Source organism: Heptranchias perlo, chromosome 28, assembly GCF_035084215.1.
Source record: "Heptranchias perlo isolate sHepPer1 chromosome 28, sHepPer1.hap1, whole genome shotgun sequence".
In the NCBI taxonomy this organism is placed as follows: Eukaryota; Metazoa; Chordata; class Chondrichthyes; order Hexanchiformes; family Hexanchidae; genus Heptranchias; species Heptranchias perlo.
The window spans coordinates 7199071-7217975 of record NC_090352.1 but is presented as its reverse complement, the minus strand read 5'-3'; the positions used below and the strand labels follow the sequence as shown (position 1 = coordinate 7217975).

At 43.3% G+C, this 18905-nt stretch overlaps 1 protein-coding gene across 1 annotated transcript in view; it reads right to left on the bottom strand.

Annotated features, from left to right (window-relative positions):
* Positions 1 to 18307, bottom strand: part of LOC137299246 (ras-like protein family member 10B) — a 102822-nt gene extending 84515 nt beyond the window's left edge. The window contains exon 1 of the mRNA XM_067967906.1: positions 18092 to 18307. Coding sequence (XP_067824007.1) covers positions 18092 to 18307 — 216 coding nt within the window. The remainder of the gene's footprint in view (positions 1 to 18091) is intronic.
* Between the last annotated feature and the right edge of the window lie 598 nt (positions 18308 to 18905).

Genomic DNA, 18905 nt, shown 5'->3' with positions numbered 1-18905 from the left:
TTTCAAATTGAACATGACAAGGACCTTATATTCAAAGGTGGACTTGAGAATGACAAGCTAAGGAGCTTTGAGATTTGGCACTTTTACCTGAAGTTCAGGCTGGCTGAAGAATGAGAAAGAAAACTTGTATTTATGTAACGCCTTTCACAGCTTCATGACGTCCCAAAGCGCTTTACAGCCAATAAAGCACTTTTGAAATGTAGTCACTGTTGTAAGGTAGGAAATGCGGCAGCCAATTTGCTCACAGTAAGTAAGATCCCACAAACAGCAATGTGATAAAGACCAGATAATCTGTTTTTAGTGATGTTGGTTGAGGGATAAGTATTGGTCAGGACACTTGGGAGGACTCCCCTGCTTTTCTTCAGATAACGTCATGGGATCTTTTACGGCTATCTGAGAGGGTAGATGGGGCCTTAGTTTAACGTCTCATCTGAAAGACGGCACTTCTGAGAGTGCAGCACTCCCTTTGTACTGCGATGGAGTGTCAGCCTGGATTATGTGCTCAAGTCTCTGGAAAGGGACTTGAAGCCATGACCTTCTGACTCAGAGGTGAGAGTGCTACAACTGAGACATGGCTCACACCAAATTTCCTCGAGGGTTCCACAAGACTCCTGCTGTAGCTGGGCTGGAATCCACCAGTATAAGGCAGATATGGTGGCTCCTTATTAACTCCAGGAGTTCCATGTTGGCCTTATAATGGGTGGAACCTCTTCCCCCACTTTTACAAAGGTCAATGATGCCAATGAGTGGAAACAGGCGTGGGGCTACCAGTGCTGGGAATTCCCACTTTCCTGACTAAGAAAGGATCCGGTGTATTGCTGGAGGCTGGTGAGATAGGGCTGAATCATACTGGCTCTGATGTGTGTAAGTGGGCCCCACCAGAATGGTCCAAGGAGGGATATCTGGGGTCTTGGGGGTGAGAAAAGAGCTTAGGAACATGGAAACTCTCCCCTCCCAAACCCAGATGGCAGCAGGTGGCAAATATTCTGGCCATATAGAGCAGGCGGGCACTGGAGATGTGCCCCATGCAAATGAGATGCCCTTCTGTTGACCTCACAAACTCCTGGGGCATCGGCACCAGTGAGCACCAGGGGCGGGATCCCAGCAATAACCATCAGGATTGGGGGCCCACGGTTTCTCGGGAGAAATTACTTTAATTGTAACCAGCGGAGGTTTAATTTATAATAATTACCAAGCTCTGAGAAAAGCATTGGCAGAAAATAGCAATGGATTTAACAGTGCTTATCATCGTATTCTATGGCAAAGGAAGTGGGCAGCCTAATTTCAATGAGAATTCAAGAATGCAGAATACCCAGGTCAAAACTGCAGCCTTTATCATTTCCACTGCCTTTAGCATAAGTACAGCTGCATGGATTGGACCAGACGATGTGTCTTGCTTACTAGCCAGTGACCCCTTGCTGTAAATGCACATGTGAGATGGTTTGTTGAAGTCAGGATTGGGCTTGTAATACCCCCTTGCTTGAATGTCCAGCCAACACCCACTGTTGAGGCTCACACATAACCACATTGGGCTCGGTACTGGAGCGCCCATGGAATGGTACCCCAAAAAGAAGGCAATGCTGTCAGGCAAAGTGAGAAAATTGGTAAGAAAAAAATTGTGGAGAGAGGCGACTCTGCTTTAGAAACCATTCACTAAGATTTTGAAGAACTGGAGCTCATCCAAAACTCTGCTGCCCTAATGCTGTATCCTAACGCATACCAAGTCCCATTCACACATCACCCCTGTGCTTGCTGACCTACATTGGCTCCCTGTCCAGCAATACCTCAACATTAACCGCCTCCAGCCCTAAAACCCTCCGCGAACTCTGCTTTCTTCCAATTCTGGCCTCTTGTACTTCACCAACACCCCCCCAACCCCTTCCTTCACCCCACCCTTGGCGGCCGTGCATTCAGCCATCTAAGCCCTAAGAATTGGAATTCGCTCCCTAATCCTCTCTGCCTCTCCACTTCTCTCTCTTCCTTTAAGACGCTGCTTAAAACCTAACTCTTTGACCAAGTGTTTTGTCACCTGTCCTAACGTCTCCTTCCTTGGATCAGTGTCAATTGTTGTTTGATAATCGCTCCTGTAAAGCACCTTGGAGCATTTTACTACGTTAAAGGTGCTATATAAATGCAAGTTGTTGTTGGAGATAGGAAGGGGTAGGGGAGGAATTGTCTCTATGTGTAACATCAAACGTGCAATCAAAAATGCTACACAATCCCTTGTCAATGTTCCATTAGTTCCACATTAAATATACCTAGAAAAACAGCACTGACAATTATCATGTTATTACAAACCCACAGGAGTTCTCCATGTTAGATGCCTCTGCATAAAAAAAGGCCGAATTGATTTTCAGCAGAGTGCTGGGTGACGTTGTTGGGGAAAGGAATCTTAACAGACACAATAAATACACCTGGTTCCTTTTTAAGTGTAAAACAGATTGTTTCATGAAGATACATTTAGCTGGAATTGAATAATAGTCTGATAAAGGAGGAGTGTTTGGATGTGTTCTTGTCTCAACATTCAGTGTCAACTGGAACACAACTGCTGCTTAAATGATAAGGTATAGAACATCAGCTGGCCTGTGTTTAACATGAGCCTCCACATCACCTAACAGTGAGTGGCAACTACCTTTGTTGCCTTATGATAAAACCAGTGATTTTATGTCACCTTATATCAACAGCCAATCCTCTGTTATCAGAACTCTTGTATTTTCCTCACTGCCCCCAAATGGGAGTTTTAAGGTAGTTTTCCATCCGCTGTACATTGACTCTATGGTAAATGGAAGATGTAAAGAAAGACATGCATTTATAGAGCACCTTTCACAACCTCAGGATGTCCGAAAGCACTTTACAGCCAATGTAGTCACTGTTGTAACGTAATAAACGTCGCAGCCAATTTGCCCACAGTAATGACCAGTGATAATGACCAGATCATCTGTTTTAAGTGATGTTGATTGAGGGATAAATATTGGCCAGGACACCGGGGAGAACTCCCCGATCTTCCTCAAAATAGTGCTGTGGGATCTTTTACTGTCACGTGAGAGGGCAGATAGGGCCTCGATTAACGTCTCATCTGAAAGACGACACCTCCAACAGAGCAGCACTCCCTCAGTGCTATTTTGAGTGTGTCAGCCTAAATTATATGCTCAAGTAGAGTGAGACTTGAACCCACAGCCATCTGACTCAGGCAAGATTACTACCACTGAGCCACAACCTACACTTATATGCATAGATAGACAGAGAGCATGCAAGTGTTGGGAGTGTGATAGATAGATGGATAGATAAATAGATAGATAGATAGATAGATAAATGGGTAGATAGATAATGTCCCTGTAAAATATATGGCCATACACATATTATAAACCCCAATCCAGTAACTAAAGGATTAGTTTCACTTTTGAATATATAACACTGCTCACAGCTCAACATACCCAGATGCAGAGATACCTGAAATATTAACCTAGCTTTCTCTTTGAACTGATCTGCCTAATGTGTATTTCCAGCGTTAAAAATCCAGATCTGAGCTCCAAAGGGTGGCGGAGCAGCCTTCTATTGTGGCTTGTGTGTGAGAGAGCTGAGTAGAGTGTGAGAAGGGGGCTGAGAACTTCAATCAGTTCCAGGCTCCCTACTTCAGAACAGACATCTACTTTTCAACTCAAAGTTGCTTCATTTGAATGATACGTTATTTCCATTTTTTTCTCCCCCCCCCCTCAGAAAAAAACACTGTTTTATTTAGATGACTTAATTTAAAATACTGGATTATTTGAATTACTTTGAGCAAAAATAACTTTGAAGTAACAAGAGCAGGTTATACCCTGGTACTGACTGCAAGGTGGACTTCAGTCTACAGATCTCTCACAGCACTGCTTTCACATACAAACTCTGAGCTAAATATAATAGTTTAAAGATGCCCGAACCTCTGAAGGCACTGATTAGAATGCAGAAAATGCATATTGCAGAAACATGATGCAAAATTAGAATTTCTTTAATTCCACAGGGGTGCCTCAGACTACCCTCGTACAAACTCTTTGACATAACACTACAGATATACCATTATTGCTAGTGAATAATAAGTTTTAAATGAATCGACACGCACAGAAACATTAGCACGAATACATTGCCTTATAAGTAGGTCAAATATTCATATCCAGCCCCTCCTTAACCTCCTTGTAATTGCAAATACAATTGAAATTGGTGCTGCATTGCCAAAGACGGGTCTAAGAAGCATTCTCGAATGTTGTGTGCTGTGATTCTGTGCGAATATACACCCACAGTGCTTCGAAGCTTCTTTATAGTGTGGGGTGTGTCCTCCCGGGTGCTTTAGGTGGGATTTGTTTGCAGTTGAATCAGCAATATCTGCATTTCTGCTACTAACGGTTTGCCCAATTAAAGTTGGCGTTGAGCGTTCTTTGCGATCTGCCGTTTTCTACGACATGGGGCAGTTCAAGCAGGAATGCTCGGCGAAACAGAGTGGAAAAACTCTGGGTCAATTCTTCACCCATAATCACTCTATTTTCAGTCTCAGACGCTGCCCAATGTAGGAATGAACTATACAGAACTAAAGGTTGATGATTCAATCTCTGATCTCAGTTAAGAACAGCAGTCGGAGAGCGACAGTTAGCCTCCATGCCTCTGAGCTAAGGAGGGGAAAGTGTGAGTTTGCAGATCACACTTGGCTGCTGTATGCTCCTAGCCAGAGGGCGGCTGTCCCAATGGAGCTGTGTCCTACCATGAGCCAACACCTTCAAGAGAGGAGTAGAGGAAAAAAGCAAGGCTTCACACAATTCTAACTAAGTGCAAAGAAAGAAAGACTTGCATTTATATAGTGCCTTTCACAAATTCAGGATATCCCAAAGCACTTTACAACCAATGAAATACTTTTGAAGTGTCGTCACTGTTGTAATGTAGGAAACGCAGTAACCAATTTATGCACAGCAAGATCCCACCAACAGCAATGTGATAATGACCAGGTATTGGGCCGGATTTTCCTGTGAGTGCCTGCCATTCATTAGACTTGCACTTGTCTAGTGACTTTCAACGAGTTTTTGCACGGCAAGTTCCTGAAAATTAGATAGCCATAAAGCACGGTGCCCTCTACAGGGCATCTGGGACCTGTGTGAACAGGGCGAGCAGCTGTGTACCTCCTTAACCAATCAGATTGAAGCATCATTCATAACAGCGCAGAGTCAAAACCACCAGGAAGTGTAAGTTAGAATAATGAATTCAATGTTAAATCAGGTACAGTGAACAAAATAAAAAGGGAAAGAAAAATTGAATTAAGGGACAGAAAGAAAAAGTTTTTTAAAATTATTTAAATTTTTAGTTTTTTTTAATGCCGAACAATAATTAAAATCTGAAGGAATGAGACTCCACACTTGTAAAAGTTAATTTTCAGTGCCAGAGAGACTGTTAGGCAGTAATTAAGACTTACCACGCGCGTTAAATGGTACTTAGACTTGAAAATACATGACTTAACTTTTTTCTGGCGAGTTTAGTTCGTATCTATCAGGTAAGTACAGGAACCTCATGCTGCTCAATACATTTGAACGGTGAGTCAGTCGGTGAGATGCCGTTTTCGTGCAGCTTTTGCTGGAGCATCACATCTCAGACAGCAACTTCCGGATTTCCGCGTTTAACTGCGCTTGTGCGGTCGCCAGAAGTTACTGTCCGATTTGCACATTTTTTTTAATCCATTCATGGGATGTGGGCGTCGCTGGCGAGGCCGGCATTTATTGCCCATCCCTAATTGCCCTTGAGAAGGTGGTGGTGAGCCACCTTCTTGAACCGCTGCAGTCCGTGTGGTGAAGGTTCTCCCACAGTGCTGTTAGGAAGGGAGTTCCAGGATTTTGACCCAGCGACGATGAAGGAACGGCGATATATTTCCAAGCCGGGATGGTGTGTGACTTGGAGGGGAACGTGCAGGTGGTGTTGTTCCCATGTACCTGCTGCTCTTGTCCTTCTAGGTGGTAGTGGGCGCGGGTTCGGGTGGTGCTGTCGAAGAAACCTTGGCGAGTTGCTGCAGTGCATCCTGTGGATGGTACACACTGCAGCCACAGTGCGCTGGTGGTGAAGGGAGTGAATGTTTAGGGTGGTGGATGGGGTGCCAATCAAGCGAGCTGCTTTGTCCTGGATTGTATCGAGCTTCTTGAGTGTTGTTGGAGCTGCACTCATCCAGGCAAGTGGAGAGTATTCCATCACACTCCTGACTTGTGCCTTGTAGATGGTGGAAAGGCTTTGGGGAGTCAGGAGGTGAGTCACTCGCCGCAGAATACCCAGCCTCTGACCTGCTCTTGTAGCCACAGTATTTTAGCTGGTCCAGTTAAGTTTCTGGTAAATGGTGACCCCCAGGATGTTGATGGTGGGGGATTCGGCGATGGTAATGCCGTTGAATGTCAAGGGGGGTTGGTTAGACTCTCTCTTGTTGGAGATGATCATTGCCTGGCACTTGTCTAGCGCGAATGTTACTTGCCACTTATGAGCCCAAGAATAGCCTCACCATTATTTTTACAGCAAAATCCATCCCAATCTGTTTTTAGTGATGTTAGTTAAAGGATGAATGTTGGATCAGGACACCGGGGAGAACTCCCCTGCTCTTCTTTGAAATAGTGCAATGGGATCTTTTACATCCACCTGGGAGGGCAGATGGAGCCTCGGTTTAATGTCTCATCTGAAAGACAGCACCTCCGACAGTGCAGCACTCCCTCAGCACTACACTGGAGTGTCAGCCTGGATTATGTGCTCAAATCGCTGAAGTAGGACTTGAACCCTCTCTGACTCCGAGACAAGAGTGCTACCACTGAGACACAGCTGACACCAGTGCAAACATCACATCATTCTGTTCAGCTCCATCTACTCCATAGTCCAAGTGAATTGCAAAATTAAAATATGATGGAAATAAAGAAAGAGAGAGGGGGGTAGGATTAACTTCCAGGTCGATGACCCTTCATCAGAACCCAACCAAAGTACCCTACTAACAAAAGGTAATAAAGATTGAATCATTAACTCTGTTTCTCTCTCCACAGATGCTGCCTGACCTGCTGAGTGTTTCTGGCATTTTCTGTTTTTATTTCGGATTTCCAGTACCTGCAGTATTTTGCTTTTCGTTTCATGGAGGCCTCAAATCTTAAACTCGATTCAAACCGTAAGTTGTCTGCAATCAGTGTGTGAGGGCAGAGCAAAGTGAACTAAATGATGTGCAAGTATGTTTAAAAGGGGGATAATTCTCCAAACTTGCACTTCCATCAAGGAGGTACCAGCTGTGTATCCCAGATGTTTGGGCATGCTCTGTCTTCGGGGGATCTCCCGATATATGACATCAGTGTGCAAGACACCAGAACCGCATGTCCAAAAATTACATCTTGTGAGCTTAAATTAAGATGATCATATCCTAATAATAGAATGCACCTTGAAAATGTCTTTGATATAAATTGTATTAGACAGGTGAGATAATTTGATAACTCACTGCACTTCCAAGGATGATCTCTACACTGCACTCAGAACCACTGCTTGCAATACAAATCGTATCAAATATACGTTTATGAGGTTAGCATGTGGTGGTGTCTGAGCACACTGACCTTTGATTTGAATTCATATTCATTTATTCATATTCTTTCTCTCTCTCTCTCTCCTGAAAATCAGTTAGAGAACATAAATTCAAAAGAACAAAGGGAAAAGTTAGGAATCTTTTATTGTAAAAGCAAAAGATTGTTGAGATACAGAACACCCTAACAGAAATAGTAGTGGAAGCAGAATCTGTAACAACAAGAAAGAAAGAACTTGCATTTATATAGCACCTTTCACGTCTTCGGAACGTCCCAAAGCGATTTACAGCCAATTAAGTACTTAGAAGTGTAGCCACTGTTGTAATATAGGAAACAAGGCAGCCAATTTGCCCACAGCAAGGTCCCACATAAAGCAATGAGATAATGGCCAGATAATCTGCTTTTTTTAGTGCTGTTGGTTGAGGGATAAATATTGGCCAGATCACCAGGAAGAATTCCCCTGCTGTTCGAATAGTGCTTTGGGATCTTTTACGTCCACCTGAGAGCGCAGACGGGGCTCGGTTTTACGTCTCATCCGAAAGACGGCACCTCCAACAGTGCAGCACTCCCTTTGCACTGCACTGTAATGTTGCCTGGATTATGCGCTCAAGTCCCTAGAGTGGGACTTCAACCCATCACCTTCTGACTCAGAGGCGAGGGTGCTACCCACTGAGCCATGGCTAATAGCTTTTAAAAGGCAAGTATTTGAATAAGTAAACTTTAAAAGGCCATGGGAGAAGGGCATGGAAATGTGATCAAGTGGATAGCTCTTTCAGAGAGCTGGCAAAATGTGATTGGTTTCGTTCAGTGATGCTGATTCTATGCTTTTAGGCAGTCTTATGAACACGGGTCCAATGCACAAGCTCCTCATCACTCGGTACAAAGTTGGAACTCTCACCTTAAGAGCGTTGTTACTTAATCTCGGGTCTTACCAAGATATTTTCTTATGGTCAACTCCACTGGTCTCTCCTGTAAGCCGATCCCATGTCCTTTACAATCAGGGGTTCACCTTTACTGCCCAATGTGATAGCATGACTTGAACCCGTGACAATAAAGTCCCATGTTAAATGAACTAGATACTATGTCTTGTATGTGCCCCATTGAATGCTTCTCCTGTCTTCTGAAAAGCAACCTGATTAACATTTTAATGAGGCCATTGAGGTGCAGGGTAAGATACAGGCAGCAGAGATTTGGATGAGCTGCTGTTTATGGAGGGTGGAGAATGGGAGGAAGGTAATGAATGCCTTGGAGTAATCAAATCTGGAGATGACAACCAAATATGAGGGTTTCAGCAGCAGAAGGGCTGAGATGGGCGATGATACGGAGGTGGAAGTAGTATAACTAATCTATATCACGGTATAACTAACCTGTATCACAGTATAACTAACCTGTATCACAGTATAACTAATCTATATCACGGTATAACTAACCTGTATCACAGTATAACTAATCTATATCACGGTATAACTAACCTGTATCACGGTATAACTAACCTGTATCACAGTATAACTAATCTGTATCACGGTATAACTAACCTGTATCACGGTATAACTAATCTATATCACGGTATAACTAACCTGTATCACAGTATAACTAATCTGTATCACGGTATAACTAACCTGTATCACAGTATAACTAATCTATATCACGGTATAACTAACCTGTATCACAGTATAACTAACCTGTATCAGGGTAAAACTAACCTATATCACGGTACAACTAATCTTTATCACGGTATAACTAACCTGTATCACAGTATAACTAACCTGTATCACGGTATAACTAACCTGTATCAGGGTATAACTAATCTATGTCATGGTACAACTAACCTGTATCGCAGTACAACTAATCTGTATCAGGGTATAACTAATCTATATCACGGTACAACTAACCTGTATCAGGGTATAACTAATCTATATCACGGTACAACTAACCTGTATCAGGGTATAACTAATCTATATCACGGTACAACTAACCTGTATCGCAGTACAACTAATCTGTATCAGGGTATAACTAACCTGTATCAGGGTATAACTAACCTATATCACGGTACAACTAACCTGTATCACGTTTCAACTAATCTGTATCACGGTACAACTAACCTGTATCAGGGTATAACTAATCTGTATCAGGGTATAACTAACCTGTATCGCAGTACAACTAATCTGTATCACGGTATAACTAATCTGTATCACGGTATAACTAACCTGTATCATGGTATAACTAATCTGTGTCACACAGCAGGTTTCCACTGAGGACAGCACTGGAAACATTAACTTCCCTTTTCTTGCTGATGCCAATCGAACTGCTGCGCATTTTCAACAACATCTGTTCTGATTCTCGATTTGCTGCATTCACACTTTATGTCTTTATCTCCACTATGCTAAATCCCCACAGAATAAAGCCATTATGCTGTTGCAATCTATAGACAAGATTCAAGACGTGACTTGATTGTGGAAAAATAAGCAATTTGAGGAGTTGTCCCTTTATAACCCAATTGCCCTTTGAGCTGGGAGGTTTGTACCAGACCCTGTGAATGCTTTACCCTACAGTAAACTAAATCCTGTTTTATCTCTTTATCCTGAAAACCTGGATTATCTGCTGTAGTAATGGGTCTATAGGCACAGACAACCCCCAAGAAGTCATTCTTCATGAGTGAACCTTAACCATGGGTATTGGCAGACTACTCAAAATCGGAGAGCATCGTACAAAAGGTCTCGAGTTAGCACGCAGGGGAGTACGAATCCTGACTGATTTTTCCAATCTCCCTAGCCTGGGATGCCAAGGCCAAATGTAGCACTCTATGGCCCCATTTATATCTGCACAGACCAGAGATTTAACTTGAGATTTAATAAGAACTTTGAGTCAGAAAGTTGTGGTTTCAAGCCCCACTCTAGAGACTTGAACATATAATCTAGGCTGACACTTCAGTGCAGTACTGATGGAGCGCTGCACTGTCAGAGGTGCCGTCCCTAATTTGTGCATCTTGGTATTACATTAAGTAGTGCATTTTCCCCATTGTGCTCAGGGATTTCCTGTAGTGAGTGCATCTCCATCTAGCCCCATTGCATATAAAAGAAAGAAAGACTTGCATTTCTATAGCGCCTTTCATGACCTCAGTACATCGCAAAACGATTTACAGCCAATTAAATACTTTTGAAGCATAGTTGTCATGTAGGAAACACAGCAGCCAATTTGCACACAGCAAGGTCCCACAAACAGCAATAAGATAATGACCAGATCATCTGATTTTTTTTTAGTGATGTTTGTTGAGAGATAAATATTCAATATCCTTGCTCTTCTTTGAAATAGTGCCATGGGATCTTCTATGTCCACCTCAGTGAGCAGACGGGACCTTGATTTAATGTCTCATCTGAAAGAAGGCACCTCCGACTGTGCAGCACTTCATCAGTACTGCTCTGAAGTGTCAACCTATGTTCAAGTCTCTAGAGTTGGGCTTGAAACCACAACTTTCTGACTCAGAGGCGAAAGTTCTTATTTTATGATGGACATTAAATGGTGTTAAGACAGCACCCGTCAGAAAATATGCTCTCATGGTATATATGATATATAAGTGCGTGACGTCAATGCTTGATGTTAAAATAAAGGAAATATTTCACACCCAAGTGTTATCATCCTTCACCCAGGCAAGAGCTATAGTCACTTCCCCTCCTAATTAAAAAACATATCTTATACAAGACATTTTCACACACACTGTAAGAGGGATTTTGTTTGTACTATTCATCTTTGGTTGCCTTTGTGCCTTTGAGGGAGTGTGGGAGTCATTTCAATAGCAACCGGGTAAATTTTTATTGGGCTTGATACGAGGTGGCAGCTCAGAATGCTGTACATGGTAATAATTGTGTCACAGCACCTGAACCTAATGAGTGTCAGAGTGAGTAATGTGTTTAGATTAGATGACAGAAGTATAAAACTCAGCCAAATCGTCCTTATAAATAAATCACCACAGATTAATAACCTTGAAATGCACTGCAGTTCTTCTGTGTTGTGCAGACATCCCAGTGTCTTGGTAGCACTGCTTCGCCACAAGTGTGCGAGTCAAGTGTCCTCTCTATTTTTTACAAGGTGAAATAAGCTACAACAGCAGGAATTCGAGCTCTTCGACAATAGTTAAGGGAAGGAAAGGGAGGGAGTCATCCTTGGCCACTCTCTCAGGGTATCTACTGGCCATTACCTTGACACCAACATTATTGGAGAGCTGGAAGAGGCCCCCGCGAGTGGGCAATGGACATGCAACAAGTAGATCAAGAAAGAAAAGAATCATAGAATCATACAGCACAGAAGGAGGCTATTCGGCCCATCGTGCCTGTGCCGGCTTTTTGAAAGAGCTATCCAATTAGTCCTACTCCTCTGCTCTTTCCCCATAGACCTGCAAATTTCTCCTTTTCAAGTATTTATCCAATTCCTTTTTGAAAGTTATTACTGAATCTGCTTCTACCACCTTTTTAGGCAGTGCATTCCAGATCATAACAACTCGCTGCGTAAAAAAAAATCTAATTTCCCCCCCCTGGATTTTTGCCAATTATCTTAAATCTGCATCCTCTGGTTACCGACCCTACTGCCAGTGTAAAACGTTTCTCCCCAACTACTCTATTAAACATCTCTATTAAATCTCCCTTTGATCTTCTCTGCTCTAAGGAGAACAATCTCAGCTTTTCCAATCTCTCCACATGAATGAAGTCCCTCATCCCTGGTACCGTTCTGGTAAATCTCCAGATAACATAAGAATGATATATAATTTGATCAAAAAAGAATTTTAATGGAAAAATGGCACAACCAACATTTTGCCCAGATCTTCAAAACCATATTGCGGGACTGGATGGTGGAATGAATGAGCAAACTTTCCTTTCACCTCTGGCATCTAAGTTTGAATCTAGCTCAGACTGAAGAGATGTAAGTCCCTTCTCTATTGACTGTAAAAGGACCTTTATGAAATGAGTATGGAAAATGAAAATAGCACTCGATGCATTAGGGACGCATTTCTGAAGTTGGGATCAATGACACATTTTTTATTCTGTATGTGGCCATTCTATGTCTGACCTGTGAGTAGCTGATCAGGGTTCCAAAACTGGACAAAAGCTGATACCCTGTACCATGGCAAAGAGCAGAAAGCTCAACAAATATAAAAGAAACCAAAAATAATTGGATCTGGATAACCATCTCTGCTATCAAACCCTACAAAACATTGTGTACTTCAGTACTAGGGTACTTCATGTACTTCAAGAAGGCATGGGAAAAATATTTTTAAAACTAGCTGGCATGTTTATCCCCTCCCTCCCTCCATTAAGGCCTCTGCCGATGCCAGTCTTCTGCCAATGCATTTCTTCAACTACATTTTAAGTGATTTAGTTGATTCACTCTCCAATTTACCTTCTGCTAGTGGAAGAACCATCTTCATTTGATACCTCCTGCTGGCTGCAATCAGGACCTTACCGTGTCAGGGATTGTAAGTCTGAACTCTCATTCTACCATCGTTGACACAGTCCATCAAAACAGTAATATGTTCCATCAGCACAATGCTTACAACTAGTCGCATGCTTCTTTTGCCACTCAAGAAGGATGACTTTTTAGCTTTGAAATTTTTTGTTTCCTATTTCAATATCAGGAGATGACAAGGACCTTATATTCAAAGGTCAGACATGAGAACGACAAGCTGAGGAGTTTTAAGATTTGACACTTTTACCTGAAGCTCAGGCTGGCTGAAAAACAATGTACAACAACTTTAATTTGAACCAATGGAAACCCCGTGGATAAATGTTTTTTTTGCTCCAAAAATAGTATTGGTAGAAAATATTACCGCCCAGAAATTCGGCAGTGCAGTGCCAGTTTTGTTGGGCACGATACGGCCTCCTAAGCCTCCAATATGGCGAGCAGGAAGCACACACATTACGAGCCAGAAGTGTGCCACCCGCTATAATGGTAAAGGGCAAAAAAATTGGCATGCAGTGCCCTTTGCATATGCAAATAAGGGGCCTAACGCCTGTTTGAGGCCCCCTCTGCAAGATTGGTTTGCTGCGCTGGCTGCAGTCAGGGAAACTAAGTCTACAGGCAGCCTAATAGAAGGTCCTTAAAGGGACTGCTGCAGGCCGCAACAAACAAGGTAGATTTTAAAAATATCCTTACCTGAATGTGGGGTCGGAAGGAGCAGGAGTGTTCCTCCCATTCCCACATTAAAATAACAGGCCGCTGCTGGCTGCTACCCTCCCTTGCCCCCCCCAACCCCGATCGACCCTGTTGCCCACCTTCCTCACTTACCTGAGGATCTCTGCAACTCACCAACTCGATGGAATTTGAAGCCTGAGGCCCAATATTGGGGGCGCCTCGGGCCTCACCATTCAGGCCTAGGTACTGATCCCTATGCCCCCCACCCCACCCCGTGCACCCTAAAATGGAAGCGTCCGCATTTCTAGGCCTATATATTTAACAAGGAATTGTCACCACTGGAATTGTCAGTTCAAGCCCTAACAGTCCAGTCATGAGGGGAGTGGTCGGCTAAGAAGTGCGTGCTCCACAAGTCAAAGCTGCAGCAGCAATTTCCAACAGTCTTTAGCCTAAGATGCCGATGGATGAATTGGATTGGACTGGATGCTGACTCACTCCAGACTTCCTGGGGGTCGATTAGAAATGTAAACCTGGGCTAAGACATCATGTGACGGAGAGACATGGTTAGACAATGAGTAGCAACCTTTTGAGCTACTCTCCCTCACATCAACAATTTATCCAATTATTTTAATCTTTGACACAATATCCATTCCTTGCAGGTTATTGTTACACTTTAGATGATGAAATTGGACTGCCATTTTCTACCGCTGCATACGTTCACCAGACTGTCACCTCCATTCTGAACTCACCATCAGCCATGGGATTACATTGGGGGACAGTAACATTGTGGCACATGACAAGTTATTTTATTGTCTCCACCTTTGGACAACCAATCCCTTTGCCGTGCAAAGAAGATATACAGTGGGAAAATAAACCGGTGAGTTGGGCCAGAGGAACAAGCTCATCATCTTGGTTATGGATCATTCATTTCCTGTATTTATTTGACCGTGACACGAGCTCCTGACCACATATCCGCTCCATCACTAAGGCTGTCTACTTCCACCTCCATAACATCGCCCATCTCCACAATTGCCTCAGCTCATCTGCTGCTGAACCCTGCATCCATGCCTTTGTTACCTCTAGACTTGACTATTCCAATGATCTCCTGGCCGGCCTCCCATCTTCCACTCTGCGTAAACTTGAGCTCATCCAAAACTCTGCTGCCCATATCCTAACTCGCACCAAGTCCGGATCACCCGTCACCCCTGTGCTCACTGACCTACAATGGCTTCCGGTCCGGGAACACCTCGATTTTAAAATTCTCATGCTTGTTTTCAAATCTCTTCATGGCCTCCCTATCTCTGTAGCCTCTTCAAGCCCTACAGCTCTCCGAGATTTCTGCGCTCCTCCAATTCTTGCCTCTGGCACATCCCCCATTTTAATCGTTCCACCATTGGCGGCCGTGCCTTCAGCTGCCTAGACCTTAAGCTCTAGAATTCCCTCCCTAAACCTCTCCACCTCTCTCTTCCCCTTAAAACCTACCTCTTTGACCAGCTTTTTGATCACCTGTCCTAATATCTCCTTGTGTGGCTCGGTGTCAAATTTTGTTTGAAAATCACTCCTGTGAAGCATCTTGGGATGTTTTACTATGTTAAAGGGGCTATATAAATGCAAGTAGTTGCTGTTAATGGAGGAGTCAGCTATCGAATGTTGCAAGGTTTATTATTCAGTGAATTGCTGCTGACAGGTTGTTTAATAAAACAAGTGGATAGATCCAGCAGTGCCTCATGGGAAAACAATATCGCTCCTGCAACAAAATTGTCCCAGTGTCTACCATGTACAGAGGATTAATGCTGCGTATACATTTATATTATCCACATAAAAATTATCACTTTTAATTTTTTTAACTGCCTGTACTCTTGTGAGCAAAGGGACAATTAAAGCTTGATTGGTTTATGAAGCTCAGTGGAATTGCCAGACTGAGTTGCTGACTCAAGCAGGCTGCACAGCGACTACAGCTGAGAGACAGATCACTGCTCCCAGGCTTCTGCCAATATCACCCTGAACTGGGCACTAGGAGGCGCACAAGAGCAGCATAGGGTCACTCTTCTCCCCAACCCACCCACCTCCTCAGATTTTCATTCCTTCCAATGGGGAAGTATCCAGTCGTCAAAGACGCAACTGAATTGTGGCCCAGCTCTCAAAACATTGGGGTTCCAAGTCATTTTGCTTTTCTATAAAATGTGTGTGCTCGGTACACTGGAGGTTGCATAATACTAATAAAAGGGCAATAAAGCAATGGTGATCTAGAGCTGAAATTATATCGCACGACGCATGATATTATCAGCTCTGTGTAACACTATAATATTACAAATACTGTTGAACATCAGCACAATCATATAGCGGTAAAAATAACAAGTTGCACTCGCTATTCCAGGAAGTTTATTCTGACTTTGAGCGAGTCAGCAGCCCATTTTACATCTCTCTCGATTTTCATCAATGGAAATGACAATGGGGAGAGGTGTATAATGGACAGCTGATCAGACATTGCCTGTTTTACACTATCGCACAAAGTCAAAATCATCCCCCCCCCCCCAGTGACTTGCACACCAACCTTTCTAGGGCACAACTTTAAAGCTGCAGATGGAAATAATGAAGCAATGCTTCCTCAGCTCAGTGTTGCAGACTGGTGTAGGTCTAATGGTCTGCCTCTCCCAGAATTGGGCAAATATTTCCTTCTCTCCCACTGGGCCTGCTGCTCGCATTGTAAGGACAATATGCCCCAATCCTACCAGGCCCATCAGCATTATTTGCAAGGCTCCTATTGCCCCATGACTCAGCCAAACTCCTGGCAATGTTGTCAAAGTGTCCTGTTGTCCCATGCAACACGCTGTTACCCATGTGTGCGCATCATACCAACTATGCCAACACACCAATGTATTCCCTTGTCATACCATGCGGCAAACTGTACAGTCATTTCATAAATATATTTTCAAGAAAGATAATTAGAAAAGGAATTACATTGTTCTGCTACACAGGAGGTATTGAGTCCAAGGGAGACATTGACAGACCTTGCTTGTGACCTGTGGATTGCACAATGTGGATTAAAACACAGACCAGTCTCCAAATTGTGCTCATGTGTAATGAGGCCTCTCACTAACAGCAAGACCCTCGCAATTTCCGCCTTTCAGTTGAAGACGAAACACAAAGCTGGGGCTCTGTTGTTTCTTACTGGACATTAGGTTTCTGCACACTTTGAAGGATTTCTGGAGCTCAATTTATATCAGAAAGATCAGGTCTAAGTGTCAGGAGACGAGTAATGCTTTGAATAAATTAAGTTTGTGGAGGATAATAACGCGTAGCACATTTTGCAAAGGAACAACATAGGCTGAGTGGGAGAAGCTAGCTGTAATTTGCACTCTAGCTAAAACAAAGCCAGAATATTACTTCAAAGTACATCAGCCCAGTAAAACATGAGGAAATCAATTTAAATTGGTGAAAAGTCAATTTAAATCAGGATTTGAATTCACATTCTCTGGATTGTTAGTCTAAATGGGGCACAAGCACAGTAGTGGTTATGTTGCTGGACTAATAAGCCAGAAATTTAGACTGAGAATGCAAGTTCAAATCCCACTATGGCAGTTTGAGTATTTGAATTCAGTTTAAAAGATTTAGAAATAAAAAGCTGGTATCAGTAAAAACTCAACTGGTTCATTAATATACTTTAGGTAAGGAAACCTTACTCAGTCTGGCCTATATGTAACTCCAGTCCAACACCAATGTGGCCTAGCAAGCCACTCAGTTGTATCAAACCGCCAACAGTTCAAGAAGGCCCACCACCACCTTCTCAGGGCAACTAGGGATGGACAATACTTGCTGGCCTTGCCAGTGATGCCCACATCCCGAGAATGAATTTTTAAAAAGGAAGAAGTTCATTATGCTGATGTTTGGAATAATCTACCAGGAAGAATAATAGAGACAAAGATATGAAGAACATTCAATATACAGTCGATTACCAGAATGGGAGAGTTAGGTACAAGCATTGATGGGCTGAATGGCCTTTCTCTTGTTTTTGTTGGACTTTAATTGGACCTTGACATCCTGGATTATGAAACAAGAGACAAAAGGGCTGATAATAAAATGAACATCGAACTAGGTTACCAGTCAAAGAGGAATGGGTCACTCAGATAGAAATGCAAAAGCAGAAATGGAGAAAGCAAAGGAAAAACAATGAAAGATAAAGTAGGTTAATGAAAAACAAAGATGAAAGAAATAAAGAGGGAGCAAAAGTATGAAAAATGTAGAAACAGGGAGACGAGCTGTTCTTAGTTATTAGTTAGATTTTACCAGTATTCAGCAAGATGGGCCATTAATTAAAACAGAATGTCTGCTACAGGAATTACAGAAGAAGTCTCCCACTCACCAAAGAGAGAATGATATCAGCCCTTGTGACCTGTATGATGCGTAGAGATCAGAACAATTACCTGCAGAGTGTTGACCGGGAAGGATGGAATGGGCGGAAAGTCCATTATCTGTAGGTCGTGCACATGTTCATTCATGACCACAGCGGGCAGGTAGACATGACGTGACTTTGTGGGCAGGTAGCGGTCGCTGTAATCGTTGTAGAGGAACTGGTGCACAATTGCCGATTTCCCAACCCCTTGTGCTCCGAGGATTGCTATTTTGAAAGTTGTCACCATGCCGTTGCAGGACACTCGGTGTAGATGGGCCGAGGTCGTGCATATTCCAGGGGCTGCCGGTCAGATAATCTCAAGAACCATGGTCACATAGTTCCAGTCAGCCTGCTCCTGAACAACAGGAAGAGAGAGAAGCCATTAGGGACCCATCATTCAACAGACACACACACAAGTAATAAATGTGTTCTTACTGTCACTCTGCAACTGAAAATTATTTAGAAAAATACTTGTGCTGGTTGCTTGGTTATCACCAAGCGATGGGATATGGGTGGTCCCTGAATAATGGGGCGCTGGTTATCACCAAGCGATGGGATATGGGTGGTCCCTGAATGGTGGGACACTGGTTATCACCAAGCGATGGGATATGGGTGGTCCCTGAATGGTGGGGCACTGGTTGTCACTAAGCGATGGGATATGGGTGGTCCCTGAATGGTGGGACACTGGTTATCACCAAGCGATGGGATATGGGTGGTCCCTGAATGGTGGGACACTGGTTGTCACCAAGCGATGGGATATGGGTGGTCCCTGAATGGTGGGACACTGGTTGTCACTAAGCGATGGGATATGGGTGGTCCCTGAATGGTGGGACACTGGTTGTCAC